This window comes from Juglans regia, chromosome 16, assembly GCF_001411555.2.
Source record: "Juglans regia cultivar Chandler chromosome 16, Walnut 2.0, whole genome shotgun sequence".
In the NCBI taxonomy this organism is placed as follows: Eukaryota; Viridiplantae; Streptophyta; class Magnoliopsida; order Fagales; family Juglandaceae; genus Juglans; species Juglans regia.
In genome coordinates, this window is record NC_049916.1 from 6408514 (window position 1) to 6435768 (window position 27255).

At 33.7% G+C, this 27255-nt stretch overlaps 1 protein-coding gene across 1 annotated transcript; it reads left to right on the top strand.

The window, feature by feature from the left end:
• Positions 1-13985: 13985 nt before the first annotated feature.
• Positions 13986-16865, top strand: LOC109007547 (probable 6-phosphogluconolactonase 4, chloroplastic). Its single transcript, XM_018987250.2, has 3 exons — positions 13986-14360; positions 15449-15584; positions 16159-16865. The coding sequence occupies exons 1-3, from the start codon at positions 14194-14196 to the stop codon at positions 16621-16623; spliced, it is 768 nt and encodes a 255-aa protein (XP_018842795.1). The 5' UTR covers positions 13986-14193; the 3' UTR covers positions 16624-16865.
• The last annotated feature ends 10390 nt before the right edge of the window (positions 16866-27255 follow it).

Genomic DNA, 27255 nt, shown 5'->3' on the forward strand with positions numbered 1-27255 from the left:
TGTTTACAGATGACTATCTCCTATTCTGTAGAGCAAGCTTGAATGAATGAACAAAGTTGTAGAAAGTTTTGGAAAGGTATAGGACTGCCTCGGGATAATGCTTAAATAGGCAGAATACACTAGGGCTGAGCACCAACAATGTCCGAGTCAAAGTGCCCTACCTCCGACTCTGACTCCGACTTTGATTCACATAGCATCTGATCCGACTCCGGCTCCGACTCTGAAGTGGAGTCGGATTTGGGATTTTTTATTGGATTTTTTTTCTTAGCCCATTTAAAATTTCAATTTGACAATTTTGAGCTATCACTAATCGGATTTGGGCTTCCAGATTTTAGTTTTTTTTTAAATATTTTTTTAATCTCAATTTTATTAAAACATAACCAAAATGGAAAAAATAAATCATTCCACAAAGTAATGTTATTATACATTAGTATTATATGTTAATGTTTATACATTAGTATTACATGTTATTATTCATTAATTATTATATATTACTAGTACATGTTATTATACTTTAGTTATCATATATTAGTATTACATGTTATTATATATTAGTATTTATACATTAGTTTTTATTATTGATTAGTGTTATATGGTAGTAATAGTTAATAGTATAGTGTTTACATATACTAAACTATTATTAGTCAATTTATTCTATTTATATTATAATATAAGCATATTATTTTATAATAATTTGCTCAAGTTGAGAAGAGAATTCATTGGAGAAGCTGGGTAAAAATGGGAGATCCAAAACAAATAGGAGGTATGGGGTTTAGAGACATTAATTGCTTTAATAAAGTTTTATTGGCAAAATAATGTTGGAGACTATTGACCAATTCAACTTCAATGGCTAGACAGATTATGAAGGAAAAGTATTTCAAGCAAACCCATCTGTTGGAGGCAACACTTGGTCATGGACCATCACTAGTTTGGAGAAGCTCATGGAATTCCATTGATATGCTGAATGAAGGATTGTTGTGGAGGGTTGGAAATGGTGAGAAAAATAAGATATAGGATAAAAATTGGTTCCCTATACAATACACTTGCAAAATTCAATCACTTATAAGAGTATTAGACAAAAATGCAAGAATTGTTGAACTGATTAATGTTGAAACTGGTTGCTGGAATGATGAAATCATTACTGAGATATTTAGTCCTCAGGAGGCTGAGGTGAAATTGAGTATTTCTATTAGCAGACATGTGGCTGAAGAAAAAATGATATGGAATTATATAAAACATGGTGGGTTCTCAATAAAAAGTGCATACCGTCTAGAGATGTCTCGATAAAGGGCCAGGAAAGGTGAATCTTCAAAGCCTAGTGAGGGTGTACCTACATGACAGTAGATATGAGATCTAAATGTCCCAGGATTTGTTAAACATTTTATGTAGAAAGCTGTTCATGAGACATTACCTACTAGGAAGAATCTTTGATAGAAAGATTGTGGACTCCCAAAACTACCCTATTTGTGTGCATGAAGAGGAATTGATTTATTATGCATCGTGGAGCTATATTGTTGTTAATGATGTGTGGTCTAATATCAAAAGTCATGTCCACAAATGAGCTACATCTGATAATAAGCTTATGAATTTATGGATGAAATTAATAGAGAAGTTGAAAAATGATGATTTAAACTTGGTGGTATTTATAATAAGAAGAATCTAGACAAGAAGAAATGTTGTGATATTCAACAATCAGTTTGAAGCTCCTGACAGGTTAGTTACTACAACAATAGCAAGGTTAGAGGAATGTAATCGATTATAGTCTGAGCCTGCTGAAAACTAACAAGTACAATGGATTGAAAGAAAGATGGAAAGATAGAAAAATATATGGGCTAATAGAGATAAAAGCCAACTAGGATGCAATTGTAGATGCAAATAGAAGAAACGTGGGGCTTGGTATAATCCTTAGAAACTCAGAGGGTGATATTTTGGTCACCTTATGTACAAGCTACAATATTCAGGTTAGCCTAGTCTAGCCAAAGCTTATGCATTAAGAAGTGCAATAGGATTGTGTAATGAGCTATGTCTCTCAAAAGTGACTTCTGAAGTTGATGCAAAAAATGTCATTCAAACCACAAATAGCAAAGAAAAGTGGACACGCCATGGACAGATAATTGAGGACATATGAAGAATTCTACTTAGAATACCTATGTAGAAAGTTAAATTTATTTATAGAGAGGCAAATGTAGTAGCACATAGGCTTGCAAAGTTTGTTATTTCAAATATAAGAGTCATTAATCTAGAAGCAAAATAAAATATAAGAAACTCTTGATTAGTTAGTCAATTAAAAAAAATATATAAGTTGTTGAAATAAAGGGAATATTGGAAAAAATATTTTATTAACTCCGCTAAAGTATATTTGCTATCCTATGTAAATAAAAAAATCGAAACAAAGTTGTAGTCTTTTCACATATATGATGTAGGTTCTTTTTTTGTTTTTCCCCTTATGTTTTTCAATATTGTTACTATCTTTTTTTAAGGACTAAAAATGTAATGGTTGGGAATTGTAAGTTTGAGAGAGCAGGTTACGTGATGGGAAGCTGAGCATCAAGGTAAAAAAGAAAGAGAAACGATGCGTCTCATTTAAATGGAGTTATGCGTTTTGAAAGCAACCGTATTAACAATTCTGGAAGTATGAAACGGTGTGTGTCGAATTTAAGTAATACGGTGCATTCTAGGATTGGAACAAAGGGAATCGAAGGCCAAGTTCTTAGGCGAACACATCTTCGTTTTATGTTCTTGGTGAAACATTTGTATAAACGCTGTAGTTGAACTCTAATAGTTGGGTTGAGAATTGTACAGACTTGATTTTACTTTGGAGGTTGAAGGTTCCTCGAAAACCTTTTCCAAGAATTAATACAAGGGATTCATTTCTCACTTGTTTCCGTTATTCTTATTTTTGGGTGAATTCTTGTTGTGTTCTTGAAGATTTACATTTATAATTGGCATCAGAGACAACGATCCTCTCATGGCAGAAGGGACACATGCAGCTTTGAAATTGCAACAAGATGGGTCGCAGAAGCAACATGAGGTTTTGCAAAGACAACTAGATGATCATCATCATGCCATTCACGACATTATTGATAGGTTAGAACAACTTTCTAATATGATCAAGACTTTGGTTAAGAGTCGTCAAGTTACTCCTTCTGTGAAGAATTTTCATGAATGTAATAGTGGTATTCATGGGGAAAGATCTTTTATACCTTGTAGTGTGGGTCTAGATTTTTCACACTTTGATGAAAACAACCTTGCTGAAAAGCCACCCAAAATTTTGAATTCATCAAACTCCCTTAAATCAGAGACTTTGATGTCATCTTACCATATGGAAGGTGAGGCCTTGGTGTGGTACCAAGATGCCATAGATTGAGGAGTCTTTACTGGGCGGGACACTTTTCGAAAAGCCTTAAAAGTTCGATTTGGCCTTAAGGCCTATGATTATCCTATGGGGGCTCTTACACACCTCAAACAGACCATATCAATAACAAGTTACAAAGCTCAATTTGAAGCGTTGTGTAACAGACTTAAGGGCTTATCTAATAGACACAAATTGAGTTGTTTCCTAAGTGGTTTAAAGGATAAGATTTGGTTGTCTGTTTGACTGTTCAATCCTATTAATCTCAATATAGCATTTGGATTGGCTAAAATCTAAGAGGAATATGTGTTGGAAACAAAGAAGTCATGGAGAAGTGGAGTAGTAAATACTGAGAGGTTAGCATCTGAGTCAGCTTGGGACGGTAACGGGCCACAAAATTCATTTGTTCCAGTTAAGAAAGTTTTTTCTTCTCAAATGGATGAAAAGAGAAGAAAATGGTTTTGCAACCACTGTAATGAAAAGTGGAACACACCACATGTGTGTAAAAATCCAAAGGTGTATCTTTTGCAAGGGGAAGAGGGTGAAGTTGAAGATGCAGTTGTTAGGGATGAGAGTGAAGAAGATAGTACCTTGGGAGAGAAAGCAGAGAATGAGGATGAAGGCTTGGAAATCTTCATTCATGTCCTCTTGGTTGTCCTAACAACAATGTCATGAGATTGCTGGGTAGGATTGGGAAATGTTTAGTAGAAATTTTAGTGGATTCAGGGAGCACTCATAATTTATTGGATCCATTAGTGGTAAGGTCAGCCAAGTTGTAAGTTCATAATGAAGCCAGCTTGCAAGTGAAAGTGGCTAATGGGGATAATGTTTTGAGCGAGGGCAGATGTGAGAGACCATCAAGATTCAAGGCTCCAAATTCACCATTCCCTTCCATGTTTTAACATTAGGGGGTTGTGATATAGTCCTTGGATCTAGTGGTTGAGGACTTTGGGGCCCATTAATTAAGATTCTTTTACTATGTCTATGAGTTCTATGATGGGATAGTCAAGAGTGGTAATGCATGGGGTAAAGAATGTTGATTCATGTGTGCATAGTGGGGAGCGTTGCTTGAAGTCTTCTCTAGTTAGTCAGCATGGTTGGTTTTTGCAGCTTGTGGAAGAAAAACCATCTCTCCATCTTGGCAGTTAAATTGATGAGATTGTTGCAGTTGTTGAACAATTTGCAGATTTATTTGTAGAACCAGTGGGGTTACTTTCGAAAAGAAATTTTGATCATCAAATTCCTTTAAAAGAAGGTACTGGACCTATTTCAGTTAGGCCATATCGATATCCTCATTATGAAAAGACAAAAATAGAGAACATTGCGCAGGATTTACTGAAATCAAGTTGAGACCTGGCCAAAACCTTCTTCTCACCTGTCTTGTTAGTTAAAAAAGAAGATGGAACTTGGAGAATGTGTGTGGATTACCACGCATTGAATCAAGAAACTATCAAGGACAAGTTCCCTATACCTGTCATTAATGAATTAATTAATTTTTGATCATCAAATTCCTTTAAAAGAAGGTACTGGACCTATTTCAGTTAGGCCATATCGATATCCTCATTATGAAAAGACAAAAATAGAGAACATTGCGCAGGATTTACTGAAATCAAGTTGAGACCTGGCCAAAACCTTCTTCTCACCTGTCTTGTTAGTTAAAAAAGAAGATGGAACTTGGAGAATGTGTGTGGATTACCACGCATTGAATCAAGAAACTATCAAGGACAAGTTCCCTATACCTGTCATTAATGAATTGCTTAATTAATTGTTTGGTGCAAAAACTTTTTCCAAACTGGACTTGAGTTCAGAATATCGTCAGACAAGGGTGAAGGAAAGTGACACGGAGAAGATATCTTTTAGAACTTATGAGGGCCACTATGAGTTCTTAGTAATGTTTTTTGGCCTTACTAATGCCCCTGCCACTTTTCAGGGGCTAGTGAATGAGCTATTCAAGCATTTTTTAAGAAGATTTGTACCGGTCTTCTTTGCTGACATTCTCATTTATAGTAGAAATTTGGTTGATCATTTGGAACATCTGAAACTGGTATTGCGGGTGTTGAGACATACTTTGTATGCAAAGACATCCAAATGTAAATTTGGCATGGAAGAAATTGACTATTTGGGCCATGTGATATCTACCAGGGTTGTTAAAACTAATTCTTTGAGAATTGTTGCTATGCTTAAGTGGCATATTCCCTATTTTTTTAAAGCCTTAAGGGATTTTTTAAGCCTTACTGGCTACTATAGAAAATTTATAATGCATTATGGCATTATAGCAGCCCATTGATTGAATTGTTTAAGAAAATGTCTTTGTGTGGTCTAAAGCAATAACTAAAGCTTTTATGCACCTCAAGAAAGCAGTAATTGAACCTCCTATGTTGAGGTTGCCTAAATTTTCTAAAAGCATCACTATTGAGTGTGATGCTTCTGGAGTGGGTTTGGGGGCTTTTCTCATGCAAGAGGACATACCTATTGCTTTTTACAATAAAGCCTTGAAGGGTAAGGTTCTATTGCTCTCTACATATGAGAAGGAGTTTTTGGCTCTTGTATATATTATTAGCAAGTGAATCCCTTATTTGTTTGGGGCAAACTTTCAAAATCAAGACTAATCAACAAGTTTTGAAGTATTTGTTGGAGCAAATGGTGGATACTGAGTTTCAGCAGAAGTGGTTGTCTAAGTTAATGGGTTATGATTTTACCATTGATTATAAGAAGGGTATAGAGAATGTAGTTGCTAATGGCCTTTCAAGGAAGACTAAAGAAGAAGCAGCCAGTGTAGCCTTGATCATATTTCCTACTCTAGTATGGATTTAGGAATTAAAACAAAGCTACCAATTTTCCTCCACAGTAAGTGAAATTTACTCTAAACTACAACAAGGGTTGTAGGGTCCGAAATATTATACCCTTCACCAAGGTCTTTTATTGAGGAAAGGGAAACTTCTTGTAGTTCCCAACTCTTCTTTCTAGACCACGATCTTACAACATATACATAACGGCCCTTAGTATGGACATTTGGGGTACAAGAAAACAGTGCAAAGGGCTAAACTAGATTGTTTCTGGGAAGGGATGCACAGTGACATCAAGAAGTTTGTCAGGGAATGTGTGATCTGTCAGGCCAATAAACATGAGACCATTCATCCAGTAGGGCAGCTGCAACTTTTGCCAATCCCTCATTTTTCAAGGTTGGATATTTCCATTGACTTTATTGAGGGGTTGCCTTTGTCTAGTGGGTTTGTTGTTATATTTTTGGTGGTGGATAGGCTGACCAAGTTCGCCCATTTCTTTCTATTGGCTCACCCCTATACAGCAAGTAAGTTGGCCCAAGTTCATTGTCTCAGATGAATATCCAATCTTCACAAGTTCATTCTAGAGTGAATTGTTTAAGTTGCAGGGAACTTCACTGAATTTTAGTTCTACCCATAATCCATAGTCAAATGTTCAAATTGAGGTATTAAACAAATGCTTGGAACGGTATTTGAGATGATACATCAATTACAAGCCAAAGGAATTGAGCCTTTGAATTCCTATAGCAGAGTGGTTTTATAACACCACTACTCACACTTCAATTGGAATTTCTCCTTTTGAAGCTCTTTATGGCTATTTGCCACCAAAGTTATTGTCTTATGTCTCTAGAACAACTGCCAATACAGTTGTAAATCAGCAGTTGAAGTCTAGGGAGCAACTTTTGGTGATGTTGAGGGACAATTTGCAAAAAAATAACAAAAAATGAAGTTTTATGCTGATAAAAAGAGAATCGAGAGGTCCTTTGAGATTGGTGATTGGGTGTTTTTTAGACTTCAGCTTTATAGACAAAAGTCAGTTGCTATGCGCCACAACTTGAAGTTCTCTCTAAGATTTTATGGACCCTTTCAAGTGCTTACAAAGGTTGGCTCAGTAGGTTATAAGCTAAATCTACCAGCATTCTCAAGGCTACATCCAGTTTTCCATGTTTCATGTTCGAAAAAGAAAATTGGGTCAGAGCATCACTCCATTGCCAACATAGCCTCCACTGGATCCACAAGGACAAATTCAACTTGAACCTAAAGTAATTTTGGAGAGGAGGATGAAGAAGGTTAGGAATCAAGTAGTAACCAAGGTACTTGTCAAGTGGTTGGGGGCACCTATTAAGGACAGTTCTTGAAAACTGTTATGGAAATTACGCAACCCTTACCCACACCTTGTGAGCAAGGTTATTTGATAAGAAGGGAGGAATTTATCAGGGCCTAGAGGATAAGGTCCTTAAAGCGGAGGAGATTGTAAGGGCTGGAAATGTAATGGTTAGGAGTTGCAAGTATGAGAGAGCAGGTTATGTGACGGGAAGATGTGCATCGGGGCAAAAAAGAAAGAGTAAAATGGTGTGTCTCATTTAAATGGAGTTATGCGTTTTGGAAGTTACGGTATTAACGTCTTTGGAAGTATGAAATAGTGCATGTCAAATTTAAGTAATACGGTGCATTCCAGAATTGGAATAAAGGGAATCGAAGACCAAGCTCTTAGGTGAATACGTTGTCGTTTTATGTTCTGGGTGAAACACTTGTATAAAAGATGTAGTTAAACTCTAATAGTTGGGTTGAGAATTGTATAAACTTGATTTTGCTTTGGAGGTTGAAGGTTACTTGAAAACATTTTCCAAGAATTAATACAAAGGATTCTTAGGTTTCTTTTTCACTTGTTTTTATTATTCTTATTTTTGGGTGAATTCTTGTTGTGTTCTTGAAGATTTACCTTTACACTTTTCTTCTCCACTCTTATTTTCTCTTCTTTGTTTCTCACTCATCTTTCTTCTCATTCTCTATCATTTTTGCTTTTAGATGAAATGATTTATCTAATTTGTGCCTCGATTTTTTTTTTTTTTTTTATGGTGTTGGATGTGTGTCAATTCGTAGAAAGAATGCTTTGTTTCCATGGCTACTGCAATTTTCATAAAGGTTTGATTTTAATTTCTTCAAATTTATTTTACCATGATTTTTGATATGTGAGTTCGATTTTTCTCAAGTGTTGTAGACTTTAGATTATGGTTTCAATTTTGATTTAGTTGTGGTATGGGAGGGCAAATTTTATTCCACACCAATTAGTCTATATGGTAGAGACAACCAAATTTTTTAAGATAAGGGTCGGGATGGAAGGGTGATGCTGTCCTCCCACTAGGGATGGGATGGAGGCAAAGATAGGACACTACCTACCCATTAGGGACGGATAGCAACCAATACCAAGTAAATAGGAAGCATTTTCCAAGGGGGCAAGTTGATTTTGTTGAAGCATGTGTTAGCTAGTATGCCAATACATATTATGTCTATCTTTCAATTGCCAAAAGGGACCTTGAAGAATCTGAACAAGCTTCTTAGTTCATTTTTTTGGGGGGAAAAAGATGGTAAGGATAAAAAGAAATGGGTTGCTTGGAAGTCAATGTGCAAGCCAACTAATGAGGGGGGAATTGGGATTCGAGACTTTGATGAGGTACAAACTTCTCTTCATATGAAATTTGCATGGAAGGTTTTGACTGGGGAGGATCTTTGGTCAAAATTTTTTCGGACTAAATATATTGGGGATAAACATGTTTCTTTATTAGATCCTAAAAAAGGTTCAGGGTTTTGGAAGATGGTGGTAAAGTGCATCCCGGAGGTTTTGAAAAATTCGATATGGAGGGCACGGGATGGTAATATTTTTTTTTGGTGGGATCATTGGTTGAATGGAGGTCCTCTTGCTAATTCTTATCCTGTGGTTGATGTGCCAAAGTTGATGTTGGCTGATTTAAAAATTTCTAATGGTTGGGATGTTGAAATTTTAGAGAGACTAGTGGGAGTACAAAAAGCGGAGGAGATTTGTAGTTACTTAGGTGCGCATAAATCTGCTCAAGATATTCTGGTTTGGCTTCATAATAAAGATGGTTGCTTTTCTACCAAAAGTGCGTGACAATGTATTAGGGTCACGGCACCAGTGGCACCTTGGGCTAAATGGGTGTGGCATGAAGCTATACCCAAAAAAATTTCCATTCTTATGTGGAAGGCTTTTCATAATGGTTTAAGTGTGGATGATAGATTGAGGAGATTTGGTATTCCTATTACTTCTAAATGTAATTGTTGTGTGCAAGGAAGATATGAAGATTTGAATCATGTTCTTGCTGCAGGTGACTTTGCGGCTGGGATTTGGAAGAGGTTTTCAAATATTTTGGGTGTGCCTTATGACCCAAATAAGCGTTGGTTTGAGTTGGTGCTACTTTGGTTTTGACGTGCGTCTACAAAGTCCCAGGTGGGTTGTATTTTGGGCCTGCTACCTTCTATTATTGTTTGGAAGTTGTGGCCTCGTAGGTGTAAGGCAATGATGGAAGATAAATGCATTTCGGTGGAAGTGCTTTGGAGGTCTATTTGTGTGTGGTTAAGGAAAATGCTAAGTAGCATGTTTAGTTTTACTAAGCTTGCTTTTGCCGATGAGGAGAGGTTGAGAGAATTGAATATTCCAGTTAGCCAGATCAAATTGAAGCCAATTAGTTTGGTTTATTGGGTGAAGCCTAGATATGATAGATTCAAATTAAACATTGATGGATGCAACCTTGGCAATCCAGGGAGCTTAGGTGCCGGAGGGGTTATTAGGGATTTTAATGGTGAGATGGTGCTTTCCTTTTCTTGTTATCTTGGGGTGGGATCCAATAATCTTTCTGAGTTGAAGGCATTAATAATTGGGTTAAAATATTGCCGTTCTTTGGGCTTGCTTCATGTGGATATTGAATCTGATTCTTTGGTTTGTGTAACCTGGATTCAGAAGAAGCATTGTGGAGTGTGATATTTAGAAGATTTTTGGGAGGAGGCAATGGGTTTGTTTGAAGGTGAAGATTATGGTATCAATCATATTTATCGGGAAGGAAATACACCAGCTGATTATTTAGCTAAAATAGGAGCTCAAGGTTCGACCTATGTTTGACATTTTTTATTGAGAGTTCCAAAATATCTTAAAGGATTGCTGCGCACGGATAAATTGTCATTGCCTTATCTGAGAGGTCTTTGACTTGTTGGTCTTATTATTTTTTTCTTGGTTTAGTCTTTTTGGTGAGTTGTGGTTTTTTGTGGCATATTGCTTGTGGTGTATTTTTTATATACTTGATTTTTAACCAAGGTATTCATCCGCCATAAGTGAGGGTTTGTTCTTAATAAATTTGAGAATGGATCACTCTTGGACATGTGACCCTAACTCTTTCAAAAAAAAAAAGGAAGCATTTTCCAAATTATTGCAACTTCTAAGTTCCCCCATATGACCCACTCCAAGGGTAATAAAAGATCCATGATACCCAAACTAATATGTTTGGAAAAGTTACTCCATACAGCACTAGCCATCAAACAATGTAGTAAGAGACTCTGAATCAACCCGATCCTCAATCACCACATTGTATCTCTTCCTTGAAAAAACCAATTATAAGAATCTTTCTTATAATAGTTGTTGTTCATGGCAACTTCAAGCAAAAAATGTAACTTTCAATAGAACTTTGTCCACCAAATACCCTTCCATGTTATGAAGATTCTTAATGCTATTAAAGTTATACATCGGGTTTGAGTTTCATTAAAATTTATCTTTCAGATCAAATTATGTAATATAATATTTTATTAGTGTGCTCTATACACTAACTTGAGATCAATAGAATTTTTCAAAAAATAAGTTGTAAAATAGTTACAAAAGAGTTGTAAGTGTGTTATTACCATTTTCATATGGTGATAAGGCAACACTATAGAGATAGTGCAACAATTTCTTAAGATTGTAGCTCTTAAGGTCCAACTCAATTGTTCGAAATCGATCCACCCCAACTGCTCTCGCAAAAACTATCTTGACCCCTCTGTCACATTCCTTACTATTTTTCTTTTCCATTTATGTCTCTCTAAAATCTCTCAATCTCCATCGATTTTTTTATGGAATCTAAATTCTCCAGCCAAATTTTTTTTATCGTTAAGATATATCTCTTTGCTATTTTTCTAAGTTGATATATCAAATACTCGTTGCTGTGAGATTTTTCAAGTCCAAAGGTTTTCATCACTATAAAAAAGAGAGAATTTATCCATAAATGATGGCTAGAGAATAATTTCTGTTGTCTCACTTTTCTTTGTGAAAAGTAGATTTCGTATGGTTTACTTTTTGTATACCATTTTTTTTGTTTTAATTTTTTGGCTTTCAATGCCTTTTGATTTGGCATATTCCATCCTGCTCTCTACAATAACTATTTTTTATCCCTTCGGTGTGGAATATTTGTTTCTTTCTAATGTAGCGTTTTGGATTTTGCAATTTCTTGTGAATTGTATATATTTATGGCCGAAATGTGTGCTTAGTTCTTAAAAACGATTGATATTAGATGCTTCAGAAATATTTGCTATATTTTTTAGGTATAATGGGTTTAATAAAAATATTAAGGTGCCGTTTAGATAGTGAGTTAAGTTTATATGAGACGGTTTTAGATAAGTTGAATAAAATTTTGTTAGAATATTATTATTATTATTTTAACATTTGAAAAAGTTAACTTATTTATTATATTTTGTGTGAAAATTTGAAAAAATTGTAATGATAAGTTGAGATCACTTCTCAATCCAAACGGCCCTATAAAAGCATTTTTTGAATGAGAAATGGTTTAGCAATAAAGTGATTCCACAGAAAATAAAATTTATAAACTAACATGATTTGATCTTATATGTTAAATTGAAAAACTACTTTATTATAGATCTTATGTATTATATAAAGTCATGCCAAATTATAGATTTATTTTTGTGAGTTCTCTTTGTGACTGTATTCTTCTTTTTTTTTAAATAGTTATTTCCTATCTTTTTTATGTGATCAGATGTATATAACTTAATAAATGTGTGTTTTAAAGTGAATGTTATTTTTTAGAGTTTATATCCAAAGTCTAGGGTATATCGTGGAGGAGAGATACGTACATAAAGTAGATCTACATTTTTTATTGTTATCCAAATGAATTTCTCGACATTATTAAGTACTCAATAAATATTATAAGAATCATTTTGAGTGGATGTTAAATTAAGTTGAATTGAGTTGAGATAATAAAATATTGTTAGAATATTATTGTTTATTATTATTATTATTTTGGAATTTGAAAAAGTTGAATTGTTTATTATATTTTGTGTTAAAATTTAAAAAAGTTGTAATGATGAATTGAGATGAGTTTAGATTCTAAACAAAGCTTAAAAATCTAAATTTGTAAAAATCAAGCACATAACAAGCCGTCCTCACTAATTTCAAGTAAAATGCGGGGGGTCATTATCTTAATGTCATGGACAAAAATATTGCTAGATTCTTAAGGAAAATGAACATATTTTGTGAGATGCTTAATTCAAGAACCAAAATGCTAGCCAAATAAATTGAGGTCATATTGGCACCAATGTATTGGATCAATCAAAACTCTCAAGTTAATTTTTTTTTAAAAATATGATATTTAAGTGTGTTAAATTGTGCAAATCTCGTATATTTATTTTTTAAAAAAATTAAAAAATTTATATAAAAAATTTATTTTTTTAATAATAGATTTTATTTTGTTTTCAAATAAAATACGCAATATTTGTAATTCTAGCATTATCCAAAAAGGTAAGATATGACTAAACTTACTTCAAGATCTTTCTCCCGACCCCAGTGTTGCTCAGCATCGATGCCTATGCCAAAGTCACCCAAGCGCACTAAAGATATTGGAAGTGGACAGAGGTGTCAATGAACAGTAGGGCTGTACACCGATGGGTTCGGTGTCGGTTTCGGTGCAAAATCGAGACACCACCGACGTCTGCTATGGGTCGGTTGAACCGGTCGAAACCGATGGTTTGGGGATAAAAAACCGATCATATCGGTCTCGACGTGCGTCGGCGCGGTCTTCGGTCCACCGTCGGCGTCTTCTGTGAAGGAGGAGGAACTGAGGAAGAGTGAAGAACTGTCTCGCCGTCGCTGCCATGGAAGAAGAAGAGAGTTGCAGAAGGTAGAGAGAAAGAAGATGACGCGGGGAAGAAGAAGAGGGGCCTGGGGGGTTATTAATTCATCTTAAAACGGCGCCGTTTGGCTTAAAAGCCAAACGGTGCCGTTCTATTTTAATTTTTTTTTTAACTTTCAAGCTTTAAAACGGCGTCGTTTCACTTATAATAAGTGAAACGGCGCCGTTTTATATACATATATTAAAAAATATATATAAATAGACCGGATCGGCCGGTTCAGCGGTTTTCCAGGGGTTCAAACCGACGCCGAACCGCCGATATCGGTTTTCCTTCCATTTCTCTCGACCGCCGACCGGTTCTTTGCCGGTTCCGTGCTCCGGCGGTCGGTCTGATCGGTTCACGGTCGGTTCCGACGGTTCCTGTACAGCCCTAATGAACAGTATTATTTAATGGTGGAATTCAATTATTTTATATCTTTTTATAAATATATTTTAATTTATTTTAATATTTAAAAATATTTTAAACTCATTTTAAATAAATTTTATCAAATTCATTCAACTATTTCAATTTATTATTATTTATAAAGAATTAAAAATTAAATAAAATATTATTATAATATTATTTTTTAATAATATTATTATTTTTTAATTTAAAAAAAATTAAATTATTTATAATATTTTATATAAAAATTTAAAAAAATTATAATATGAAATGTACGTAATGAAAAATTTTCCACCGTCCGAACGGGGCAACAAACTGCCAAACTCTTATAAAATCCCCACATGCGCGTGGTCCTCCTCCCAGCATCTTTCCCTCGCCCTCATCATCCGTAAGACAGATCGACAAAAACACTCCCCCGCCACGCTTTCAGATCAGAAGGGAGCTTCTCTGGTTGGCGAGAAGAAAAACCTGGGTTGATTTCAATCGAAGGCTTCAATGGCGACGCCATCAACTGACAAGAAGAACGTTGAGGTGTTGGATACGGAGGAGGATCAAGCTGTTTCTCTGGCTAAGTACACGGCCAATCTATCTAATCAGTTTTGCAAAGAAAGAGGGGCTTTTTCTGTCGTTTTGTCTGGTGGGTCTCTCATCAAGTCCCTCAGGTAACAACTCCCCCAAGGGGTTTTGTTTCTTGCACCGATTTTACTTTACTGTTACGGATGGGAATCTGTGTGGAAATGGAAAGAAAATGGAAATTTAGCTTTGTAACCGGATATGGATTAGCTAACAATTAAATTTATTGAGTATTTAATTATTAGAGAGTAAAATATGCTATAATAAATTAGCTAAATTTAAAATATTTTATTATAATTTAACTACAGTAACTTTTAAAATTTTAATTATAGTAATTTTTAAAAGTGACTTTCATATTTTTTTATTATATAATAATAAAATAATAAATGATAAATTTAATTTTTATTATTCACATCAAATCTCCATATTAGATTATACATTTATTTATTATATAGTAATAAATAATTAATAATTTTAAAAATATTTATTTTTTTAATTATTAATTTATTTTATAGATTTAGGTGAATGAAATAGTTAAAAATCAAATTTATCTTACATTCATAAAAAATGTCATTTAAGTTTGGCTAATCCAAGGAGAGTAACTAGGCTACTTGACCGCTTTTGCAATTTTTTTTTAATTTTTCTATTCAAATTTTTTTAATATATTTAAATAATTTTTTTAAAAAAAATACACTAATACACTTAAAATTACTTCTTTAATCACTAAGTTTTTTTATCGAGCAGTTAAATAGAGCGGCACAACTTGAGAGACAAAATGGTTTTTTCCTTGTAACTATCGTCGTCATTATAGACTTGATCACTCGTGTGGACAATCTGCTTGAGTAATATTAATACTCGTAGAATGTGCAAGTGATGTGTACTCATTTTAAAAGAGAGAAAGTCTATTATTAAAAAAATAATTTTTTTCAAGTAAATTTCACATTTTTTTATTTTTTTCAAAGTGATTGTGCGGCGCTTGCATACTCACAACAATAATTATCATTTCTCTTTGTTTTTTCTTAAACAGTGTTCTATACACAAGTTAAAATGATCTCTCCTTTCCCATTACATGGTTTCATTACTAGCTAATTGCAGGGTAATAGTTCAGTTGTATGAGCTTCTCGATAAATGATAAATGAGGAATCGTTTTGGTAATTGCTTGACATTGAGATTTCAGGAAGCTACTGGAACCCCCATACATTGATTCAATTGAATGGTCGAAATGGCTTGTCTTTTGGTTAGATGAAAGAGTAGTACCAAAGGATCATGAAGACAGTAATTATAAGCTTGCTAATGATGGGTTTCTTTCTAAGGTACGATTGTGGAATATGTTCTGATTTCATTTTTAAGACTTGCTGGCATATTTTGATTATGCTGCTGTTTGCGATGCCTCAGTGTCTTATGTTGAATATTACCCTCAGTTTATTTGGAAATCGTTTCACTGTGTTAGGGCTTGTGAAAGTGTTGATCTAAGACTAATGGCATCACCACTTGGTAGAAGGGATTGCAAGGACAATAGTAAGGTCAAAAGAGAACATGGGGTCCGAATGGTTAGAAAGACAATTATCTTACAAAACAAATTTAGGAGAGCATAGTTTGTTTATGACTTTGTTGAGTTGAATTATAATTAGTTTAGGTGCTGGAAAAAAAAAGATTTGGGTGTTGTTGAATGGCAAGAGATGTCTTCCCTATTTTCTGAATAATTTATAAATTCTAATTCCAGATGGTTATCCTTGATCTGTATCAAAACATATTCTGGGTCACCTGTAGTTAGAAGGTAGTTTCAATTTTTAATTGAATTATTATTATCAATTTTCCTTTTGCTGTCCATGGTTATTCCTCTTGTGATGGTCTTTTGTGAGTTTAACCCTGTTATTTTCTTGACAGGTACCAATTCTCCCTGGTAATGTCTATGCAATCAATGATAAGCTGTCAGCTGAGGGTGCAGCAGCTGATTATGAGGCTTGTCTAAAACATTTGGTCAATAGAAACGTGATAGCTTTATCTGAAGCTAGTGGATTCCCAAAGTTCGATCTCATGCTGCTGGGTATGGGTCCTGATGGACATGTGGCTTCTTTATTCCCAGGCCATCCTCTGCTCAAAGAAAATGAGAAATGGGTCACCTTCATTAAGGACTCTCCAAAACCACCTCCAGAGAGAATTACTTTTACCTTTCCAGTGATCAACTCATCTGCATACATTGCCCTCGTGATAACTGGTGCTGGTGAAGCTGGAGCAGTGCAAATAGCTTTAGGAAAGAGTCAAAATTCAGTTAAGCTTCCTGTTCAAATGGTTTCACCTGAAGGGAAGTTGACTTGGTTTTTGGACAAGGATGCTGCTTCAAAGCTGTAGGGTTGGAATGTTATGTTTGTGTGAATTGAACCATATAATGTGGTAGTATGGTTTACGTTCGATTGTGGTTTATGCATCTTCAAATGAGCTAGTATGTTTATTTAAAGGAGTTGAATAATATCTGGATGATATATGATATGCTTTTACTCTACCGTGTGTCAACTTGGGATGCAACCTAACATCAGGGAACATAGAACACTCTGTTCTGTATGCATGAATTTATTTTCGACGCAATTTCTACATACACTGGATGTGATTTGTTTTTCCTGTAATGTTATCTGCTGAGAATTTGATCTCTGTGTTTTGGGATAGTTGCTCCCATAGCCAACAATCCCACCCTTAGGTTGCATTTTGTGAAGCAAAACCGATACAGGTTCGTTCGCCTAATTAGTTGTCTTTGACACTTCTTTGATGGGTCAATGGTCTCTGTAAATCTTTCAGTACATGGAGTGGCATAACTCAACAATGAATTATGACATCCTAAGACAGCAGGTGTCATTAATTTAAAGTTAAATTTCAAGAATTATATCTCTAATATATGGAGATTTATTGTCATCCTTCTGATCTTTTGATATTGCTAATTTATTTCGATCCTCCCGCTGACAGAGGTGATATACAGTGCCATGATTCCTAGGAACATGGCCTTCCTTTCTCTCAGTTTTTTGAAGAGACTCGAGTGTTGGAGTTGTCATCTCTCCCTTGGTTTCTGAAGAAATTTGCTTTTGCTACACGGCCTTCCTTTTCTCAGTTTATAGATGCTCGTAACTTGTTTTATCAATTCTTCAACGAGTCGTGTTACATAGAAGTTCCACACTCTGTATACCACTTAAAAATATGTGATTTCACTATTTTACCCTCATAAATATGAAATATGAAAGTAAAAGAGTAAAATCACATATTTTTAAGTAGTGTGCAGGAATGTGAGGCTTATGTCTAGAATTTTTCTTCTACAACATGTTTCTTATGAGTATGCAGCACAAAAGATCTTCGCATTATCTTCATACATACTTATGAGAGAACCAAAAACAGAGAGAGAATAACAGAATAGAATCAATTCTGCAGATGACTGCCTCAACTCTAATATCTTCTTTTCCATGCAAAGGATATGGATTTGGGTTTTGAATCTTTTATTCAAGTGATCACTCAAGTCCTAAAGATATTTTATGCCTTATTGATGAAGCTGCAATGGATGCTTTCCCGCAAAAGGAAAGAATATTTCATAAATAGACGAGAAGTTAATCGATTTTCCTAGTAAACCCCAATCGCAAAACAATGGGATAAATTCACTAAAAACATGTGAACGAGTTTAAATGTGCTCCTCCTCATGTACCTATGTATTTTAACCAAAGTTACATTAAAAAAAAAAAAATGTAAGTACAATGGACCATTTGGTCCAATGGTCCAAGCCCCCCTTGTTCCTTAACTTTGCCGAGGAATGGATTATCAAAGAGATGATTTTTTATAGTCTAATTAATGGGTGAAGTGAAATGCTATACAGCTACGTTTGAGTAGTAAGAATACCTAAGAAGTATTGATAATGTTTGTGAATAGTTATGAGTAGAGATTGAAGTGGGTTTGTGGGTCCCATTGAGAGTATTTTGAGTTGTTTGGATGTATGAAGTATGTTAAGTTGTTGACTTTTGAATAGATAATTGAAAAATGTGTGGGTCTCATCAATGATTGATTTTTTTTTAATGATGATTTTATTTATATATAATAGTGATAAATATTATAGTGGAGAGACTTTGGTACGAAGATGGTTCACTGTATTTGACATGTGGAGTATTTTCATCGATACGAGAATACTTGGAAAATGTTGATATATCTTTGCTACCCAAACAAAGTAGTATTGGCTCAAATGTAAGTGAAAACAAAAATATGTCTCATTTCACACTAAAACAACTACATTGGATTAACTAAAGGATGCAAGTGAAATTTTGAGCTACAGTAAATCAGATCCACTGATCATATTTGGCGTGGCATTGTTTAAAGACCAAATGTGTATTTTAAAGACAAAAAATGTAAGTGTTTTTTGTTTTGGTTTCAGCGTTTGTGCTTCTAGGTTAGGGTAGGTTTACTAGTTTGTTGTTCTAAATTTGTGCTAGGGTTTATGGATTTTAGATTCTACGAGTTGCTGACTCTGTTGATCAGATACATATACTATGTTGCAGTTGTAATTTTGCTTATACATTAAACATGCATAAAACTAAGTGAATATGAAATCTATGATTGTCTTGCAGTTGTTTTCAATTTTCTGCTTTTTGGGCAGCTTTGAGTAATGTTTCTTAATGTTGAATGTATATATATATATATATATATATATATATATATCAAATGAGCTATATATGAAAAATTGAAAGAGACTTGGGTGTCCTAAATCAATTCAGATAATTTTTTACTTTCGACTTTTTAGGCAAGCAATTGAGATAGTTTGATTAGCATAGCTTCGCTTTTGCTATTTCTTGAACATTGTGACACCATGCTGTCTTGCTGTATAGTTTTTTTTATCTCTGTGGTGGAAACCTTTCAGATTCTATGCTAATCATAAGTTTTGTGTGATTTCCAGGAAAAACTGAAATTTACCTCCCTAAATGAGTGGTTTGGAGTAAAATAAATGAATTTATTTTTCTAATTTAGGGATTATCCATATAATAAACACATTGCTGGACAGTTTTATACATTTCTCATTGCTCATTGCTCATCGGTGGACAATTTTATATATTGCTCATTGCTAGACAGTTTAATACAATTTTATAAGTTGGTATTCAAGTTGTCTAATTGGTTAACAATTATAATTTCTTCGAGGATGGACATACCATTCGATGTAGATCCTTTCTTCACTACTTTCTTACAAAGTGGCGGACAAGGTTGTAACAACTCCACAAGGGATAGCTCACATGATAATATTGTGGTTCAAGCATCACAAGTCAACGGTGAAAAAAGTCCACCCACTAAGAAATCTCAAAGAATTGCGTCTTTCGACAGTGAAGAATGGTTGTCAAAATGTGTTTGTTGGTTTTAAGAATTATAGATGTGATTGTTAACTAGAAGAATGATTGGCAAAAAAAGATAGTTAGTTTCAAGAATTGTATATATGATTGTTGGATGAAAGGTTGGCAAAAGAGGATAGTTGATAAACAATAATTTAATTATAATTTGATTATTAATTAACACAAGGTTGGTAAAATGGTAAAATATGATCAAAAAAGATTAAAAAAATTATTAAATTAATAATATTTTTTTATTATTTTGACTAATAGATAGATAATTCAATGTGAAAATTCTCTTGAATGGAATAAGCAAAAGGTAAAATATGCCAAATTTTAGTTATGTCTTTGTATTCTAATACTAATGCTCTAAGAGACTTGTCAAAGACTTACCAGTGGTTTAAACGTTGGTTAGGTGGTGCGTTAACTTCAAGTTCATATACTAGTTTGATGGTGACTATTCTTGTGTCATCTTGAACATTGGTTGTCGAAAAGTTCAATGGAGTGATTGGTATATGCCGTATGAGCCATGCATCCATCTAATTTAAACACGTGATCACTTGATAAAATAGAAGTTTTTATAGTCACAGAAACATAATAGCCAATATAATTGCTATATGAGCAAGGGACACAAACATACAAATTTTTGTAGCATGAACAATGCAAAAAACTTGCACTGCTCCATGCAGATCCCATGTCCCTATGGCAGTGGTAGGCAAGAGATGTAACTTTTAATTTACCGAAATGATCTGTTCATGTGCATGGACGAATTCACGGACTTCACACGAAATAGGATGTAAATAAAATTTGCTATTCACTACATACTTCACACGAAACATTAAAAAATTTTGAAAAATGTTATTCAGAAGCCTTCAGTTTAACACTCCTCGCACACCCTTCATATCAACATCTTTGAAATGTTGATTTAATTGAATCATTTGCTTTCTCCACCAGAAACCAACTCGAGATAGCCTTTGAGGCTTCCGAATGTTCTCCTAGGGTTCTTCATGGTCGACATAGAGCTACTTAGAGGCTTTCGATTCTTCACCTAGGGCTCTTCATGTTTGATGGAAACCAGCTCGAGAGAGAGCTGCTCAGAGGCTTCGAAAGCTTCACCTAGGGTTTCATGGTTCTATGCCACTGTTAAAGACCTAACTATTGATCCAAAAGTCCTAGGACGGTTGGATACTAATTTGGTTAAACCTTTAACTCTCAGGATCATAACATTCCACCACGCTTTCGAATCCAACGTCAGCCCGCTCTATCGACATTGACCGGGTGGTAGCCCTTTTCCTTTTGGTGGCTTCACTCATCTATCAGTATTCAATGACTTAACAATATACTCATACATAGTACCAAAACATTTTAATCCAGCCTATAGGTTGCCCATTCCGTGACTTGAACCTGTGACGTGGTCCTTGCTCTGATACCAATTGTTAAAGACTCAACCATTGATCCAAAAGCCCTAGGACTATTGGATACTAATTTGGTTAAACATTTAACCCTCATGATCATAACAGTCACTGATTCGGTGGCTCGCCCTTACCATGCTTTCTCTCTCTCATAGCTATCTCTCTGTTTAGTTTTTGTTTTTGTCTGAAATCAGGCCTTCTAAGATCAACACCTCAGGTTCTGTAGACATACAACCATAGCGGCTTTCTTATTTGCAATTATTTTTTTCTTGAATTTTTGGTAGATTATTATGAATTGGGTCTGTGATTTAGAGCTGGTTTTTGTTTGGGGCTTTGCATCCTGATGTATGGGTTTTGTGGTTCGTAGTTAATGGCGAATTTTCTAATTTGTGAAAAAATCCTCTTAATTTTGTATTGATGCTCTGGTTTTGTTTTGAATTTTTTGAATTTTGTGGTGATGTTGAAATGGTGTAGTGATGCAAATAGAGCATATCTTCTAGTTTGGGTCTCTATCCTTGGAGGAACCTACTAGACAGAATATACTCTTTTTCAATTATTATTTATATTTATTAATTTAGCCCTTAGTAGACTCAATAACAAGATAAAAATGTTAATTTTTTTTTGAAATAAGTATTATAATTGTTTGGTGCTTTCTTATCTAAGTGTTCGATTGATGAGAAATGTTTCCTGATTAGCGTACGCAGGGAAGAAAAATGTCGAAAAATGCTACTTTTACCAAAGTTTATTCCCTGTCATGGTTGTGACCCTAATGCTTTATTTTATCTTTTGCTAGTGCTTTTTCCCTAGAAAATTTATTTACAAAAACCTTGAAGGGGTTATGTTATGTATGTAGGAGTGCTTGTTTGAGGTAATACTTTTAGCAGTCTTGTAAAGTGCTATTTTGACTAGTGTTTTCAAAATTGTTGAGAATGCTAAATGCATTTTCACTCTTACAGAATTGATATTTCCCTTGGTACTTTTGAGATAGCTACAAGCACTCCTCTACATATCCAATTTAGTGGGACTTCCACATAAATAAGCACCATTAATCAACTTGCTCATTTTCAGCCATTTTGGAGCTAATGGTGGCCCCTGTAAAAAAAGGTCTTCCTCCATGACCATTCCCACCGTTGTAGAAAGCACTAGTGTATTGTATTAGACTTATATTGTACTAAACAGTTTCAGACAATCATTTGATTAGGTTTATATTTTACTTTTGTAAAATATCCATTCTCAAATTTTGTGAATGAGAGTTGTGTAATGCAAGACTATGTAATACTTTCTATTTTGTGAATGAATGTTGAATGAGATTTTGTAAAAGATCTGCTTTTGGAGACTATGGAATACTGTGTCAATCACTTTGTACGTGCTACTCATGTGCATTAAGGTTTTTCCTTGTCTCATGGCGGCCATCAAAGCTAAACAAATGTTCATACAAATTCCATTTCTAAAAATACAACAAACAACTGACTCAATTACATCTCCATGCTTAGATTGACTATACAATTTAAAACTAAATTGGAATAATCGATTTAGGGGCGATCTCCATTATTCACCAGTGGGTGTTGTACATTCTTCCTGTAGAGATGAAGGAAAAAAATTATTAGTAAGGAATATAAAAGCATAATAGAAAAGCATACTATATATCTTGCAGATATAGTAGCATGTCATGGCTTTTATGATTTCCAATCACCAATTTCTCATCCTTTTATCTATGGTCATTGTCTACCTTCTCCACTCAGGGTGATAATGACCACATATACAAAAGCCAATCATGCCCTTATTTGGTGTGCAATGATGGTTCTATTGAAAAATAAAAATCTATCCCCATTTTGTCTAACAAAGCAATGAAATGGTGCATTGAAAGTTGAAATGGGAGGATATGACCACACTCGACATATTGGAAAAATCTCTTCTTTTCAAATAAATTTTAATTCAAGATAAAATTAAGTGAATAATGGAAAAATCATCCTATTACCATGGTGTATAACATACTGAAAATAATAGAAAAATCCATTCTGATTCAGATTTAGCATTACACAGATCGTAGAGAGAGAGAGAGGTGATTACCTCGGTTGCAAGGGAGGAAAGCGATAATGCTAAGGGGGCAAGGCTCAAAAATCGGAATCGGATAAGGATCAATTCAATGAATCGGACGATTCATGATAATTTTGAATTGAATATTTCAATGTTGATAAAAAGTATTGAAAATCATATTTGATGCAACTCAAGCATTTTATATCATGTATAAAAGAATATAAAATATAAACTCATTGACTACTTTAATAAAAATATGATATGAATCTAAATAATTTCAATGAAGATGTCATTTATGTATTTAATCTCAATAGTAGACATTTTTTTTGCCTTATATACAAAAAATATAAAGATTATTTAATTATAAACACTTGAAAAATGTAGTATTTTATGCACAACCATATACTTTCTCCTTAATTTTTTGTTCAACTAAAAAAATAAAGAACTACATGTTTTCTCTCTTAATTTTTTGCAATTTTTATTAAAAACAATGATGAAAAAGTTAATATATATTTAGTTCTCTTATATTTTTGTACAAAAAAATAAAATAAAAAGCTCAATTATTAAACTAACTTAAAAATAAATACAGTTTTGAATCGGTTAGAAAAAGTTTACATCGGTCTAAAATTGACTAGAATCGATCGATTAAAGTGGTCCAATAAACGATTCAAAATGTTAACTAAAATCAATTCAGTTTCTTATCGATTCAATTTGAATCGACTTGAATCATTTAGCTGAGGGATGAAAATGAAAGAAACATCTTGATTGCAAAGAGAGAAATGATCAGGGAGGAATATTGCATCTTCCCTATACGAGAAAGAAATTAAACGAAGTATGGCTCTGTTTGAAAGTTTTGTTTTCTTTTCTTTAGTGCATATCAGTTGGGTGTGCGGTGTGCAGTGTGCACTACTTAAAGCGCTTCCCTGTAATTGAAAAACTTTTGCCTACTTCATGTGAAGTGCGTGAATTCCGTGTGTCTAGCATTATAAGAAGAATTTTACATAATTTTTTATTAATCACATAATCTTCATATATTATATTTTTTTATTTAAAAATTAAAAAAATTAGAAAAAATAATATATAAAAATTGAAAAGATTGTGTAAGGCATTATAACCATCAGGAACATAAATTCCCAAACGGGGTGGCGGCCTTGGCCTACAAGCTGTTGGTTAAAACGACAAAAAGCTAAAACAACATGCCTTTGAGGATGATCATGTTCCAGGATGATAGGCTTTAATTAATTAGTGGCATAAATGCTTTAATTTCCACAATGTACGTACAGATGGAAATCAGATCACATACCAGCACTCTTCATAGGTGCATATGCATGCATGGCTTATGAGACAATAATACTCTTGGCGTGCGCGCTGTCAGTAATGTTGGCTGGTGTCATTGCAGGGACAACTCAGTTTGGACCTCGGGTTGAATGCCTTTCATCAGTGTGGTACGTAGGCAGGTAGGGCCGATTCAAATAAAGGTTAGGCCATGCATTATTTATACACTACTGTGCAAGGGCCATTTTTTCATCGTGTTTGATCTTGCAAAAGATGATTATATATATGTACGATACATGCATGAATGTCATGTCATGAGAAAGATAATCACCACATCGGTCCTGCAACTTTGCAGCAAAACACAGTACCTTGATCTGCATGCTTGTCAAAACACAGCCTGATCTCTTTCCTGGCATTCCTGCCATTGATGTAATACTTTATATAATTAAGCACCATGTGAAAATTTTCATCCACTCGATTTCCTCTTCTCCTTATCTTTTCTTAATTTTCTTTTTCTCTTTCTCTTTCTCTTTCTCTTTCTCGTCCAAAGGGTATAAATAAACTGCGCCCAGCTCTGTTGACTCAGAATAGTTTGCTTGTGCGTGATGCCACGAAAGTTCATTAATTAGCTACGATCGATTTGGACAAAGTTTCGAAACCCACAAACGTACAATCCCACATTTTTCTATACAATGTCTCTCTCAAAATCATGAAATGTCCCATCCCAAAGTCTTCAATTTAGTTCGCCTACCCTTTCTGACTGAATATATTTATTTATTTATTTGGACAAATTTAGTTGATTTTTATATCAACACGTTTAGCCTTCGTTTGGATCACAAATTAATCTCAACTCATCATTATAATTTTTTTAAATTTTAATATAAAATATAATAAATAATTTAACTTTTTTAAATTTTAAAATAATAATAATATTAAAAAATAATATTTTAATAATATTTTATCATCTCAACTCAACTCACTTCAACATCCAAACACAACCTTAATTAACCCAAGTAGACCATTTTTTGTGTTTTTACACTGTAGACAAAATCATGAGTCTATAATTTAGTTTTGAGATAAAATAAAAAATTAAACTAAAAAATAAAATTAAAAAGAGATAAGACAAGTTGATTCAGACTTTTTAAAAGAAAGACACACACTCTTAAAATGAAAAGAACTCAAACTGTTAAAAAGAAAATATTTCACAAGGAAATCACTCCAAGACAAGTTGGACCTCTATATATATATATATATATGAGGAAATCCCTCACAAAACGGACGGACTCTCCACAAAACTCTCTACGCCTAAACTCCCCTACAATTTCAAATGATATTTTTTACATTTTTCTATTATATTGTGAGATTTGTGAGGTCATGAGAAATTATAAAACTATTCATTATAATGGATTTTGCCCACAAACAATTCGTGGATGTATGCATTATGTCAAATAAAATAAATCTCTATGTCTCTTTTTATTTATTTTTATTCGCTTATTTTTATTTATCATATAAATGTACGCGAATAGTATCATATCGTAGTCTAAATTATCATTGTGGCTGGAGATGATCATTTACTTTCTTTCGCTCTGTTGTGTAAATTAAGACGTTAACATTCATATATGCAAGGTCCAAGATGATGGAAGAGGCCTAAGCACGTGCTTAAGCAAATCTTAAATGTGCAAAGACCATCTTACTAAAATGAAGCATGCATGTTGAAACTCCTTCATTGCTTTTTCGCTTTTATATATAAATTAAAGCAGTCAATTGTAGTGTCCGTTCTCAAAAACCACATTCAAATTATAGTCTACCAATATTTGAACTATAAATCTACTAATTCTTTAGCAACTAATGTCCCCTTTGGTTTGACCAAGAAACATGGACTCAAGTATCCCAAATTAGTTTGGATCAATAATTTGGTCTTTAATACTTGCTATTAGAGAATGAACCAAGTCACAGAAAGGGTAATCTAATGGCTAGATTAAAATGTCTTGATACTATACATAAATATAATGTTATACATTATTGATTATTTATAGATAAATAAATCTAAAAAAAAAACTATCACCAGGTCAGTCTCTATCTACGCATGGGCTGATGTGGACGATATATTCAAAAGAATAGTAGAATATTCGAAAGCAGAGACCACATCATGATTAATTCAAGTCATAAATGTTATAATCACGAGGGTAAAAAATTTAACCAAATTGACATCCAAGAGTTTTTAAATTTTTGGATAAATAGTTAGCCCTTTAATAAAAATAGGTTCAAGTAATTAACTATTTTGTTGAGATATTTGACCAAGAGTTTGCCAAGCTTTGCAGATTAATTTCTCGAGGTTCACGGTTCTGCTAGATGTGTAGACATCTTTGGGTAGATCTTGGATTCTGGGACTATAGGTAATTAAAATGGCTGTTCATTGTTTTAAATCTAACTATTTGTCTTGAGATACAAAAACTTTTTTGTTTTGCAGATGAGATTAATTGATATAAAATTTAAAAGTTGAATAAAATATTGTTAGAATATATTTTTTTAATATTATTTTTGTTTTAGAATTTAAAAAAGTTAAATTGTTTATTTTATTTTGTGTGAGAACTTAAAAAAATTATAATGATTAGATGTGATAAAAAGTTTTATGAAATTGAACGAGGAATCTAACTTGACCCGATCCATCCTTCCAACTTTTCTAATACAAGCAAAGGAATGCGAGGAGTATTTATATTCAATTAGAGAGGTGTTATAGTTATAAATAGATTTTACGAAAATATATAATTTCATATGATATTTTAGATATGCTTTACAATAAAATTAGTTTTATAATTCAATGTACCACATTAAATTATGTCAGTTTATAAAATTATCTTTGTGTAATCTTTTTGTAGTAAAAATATTTTTCATCCAATTAAAGAATAATTGTCAACATG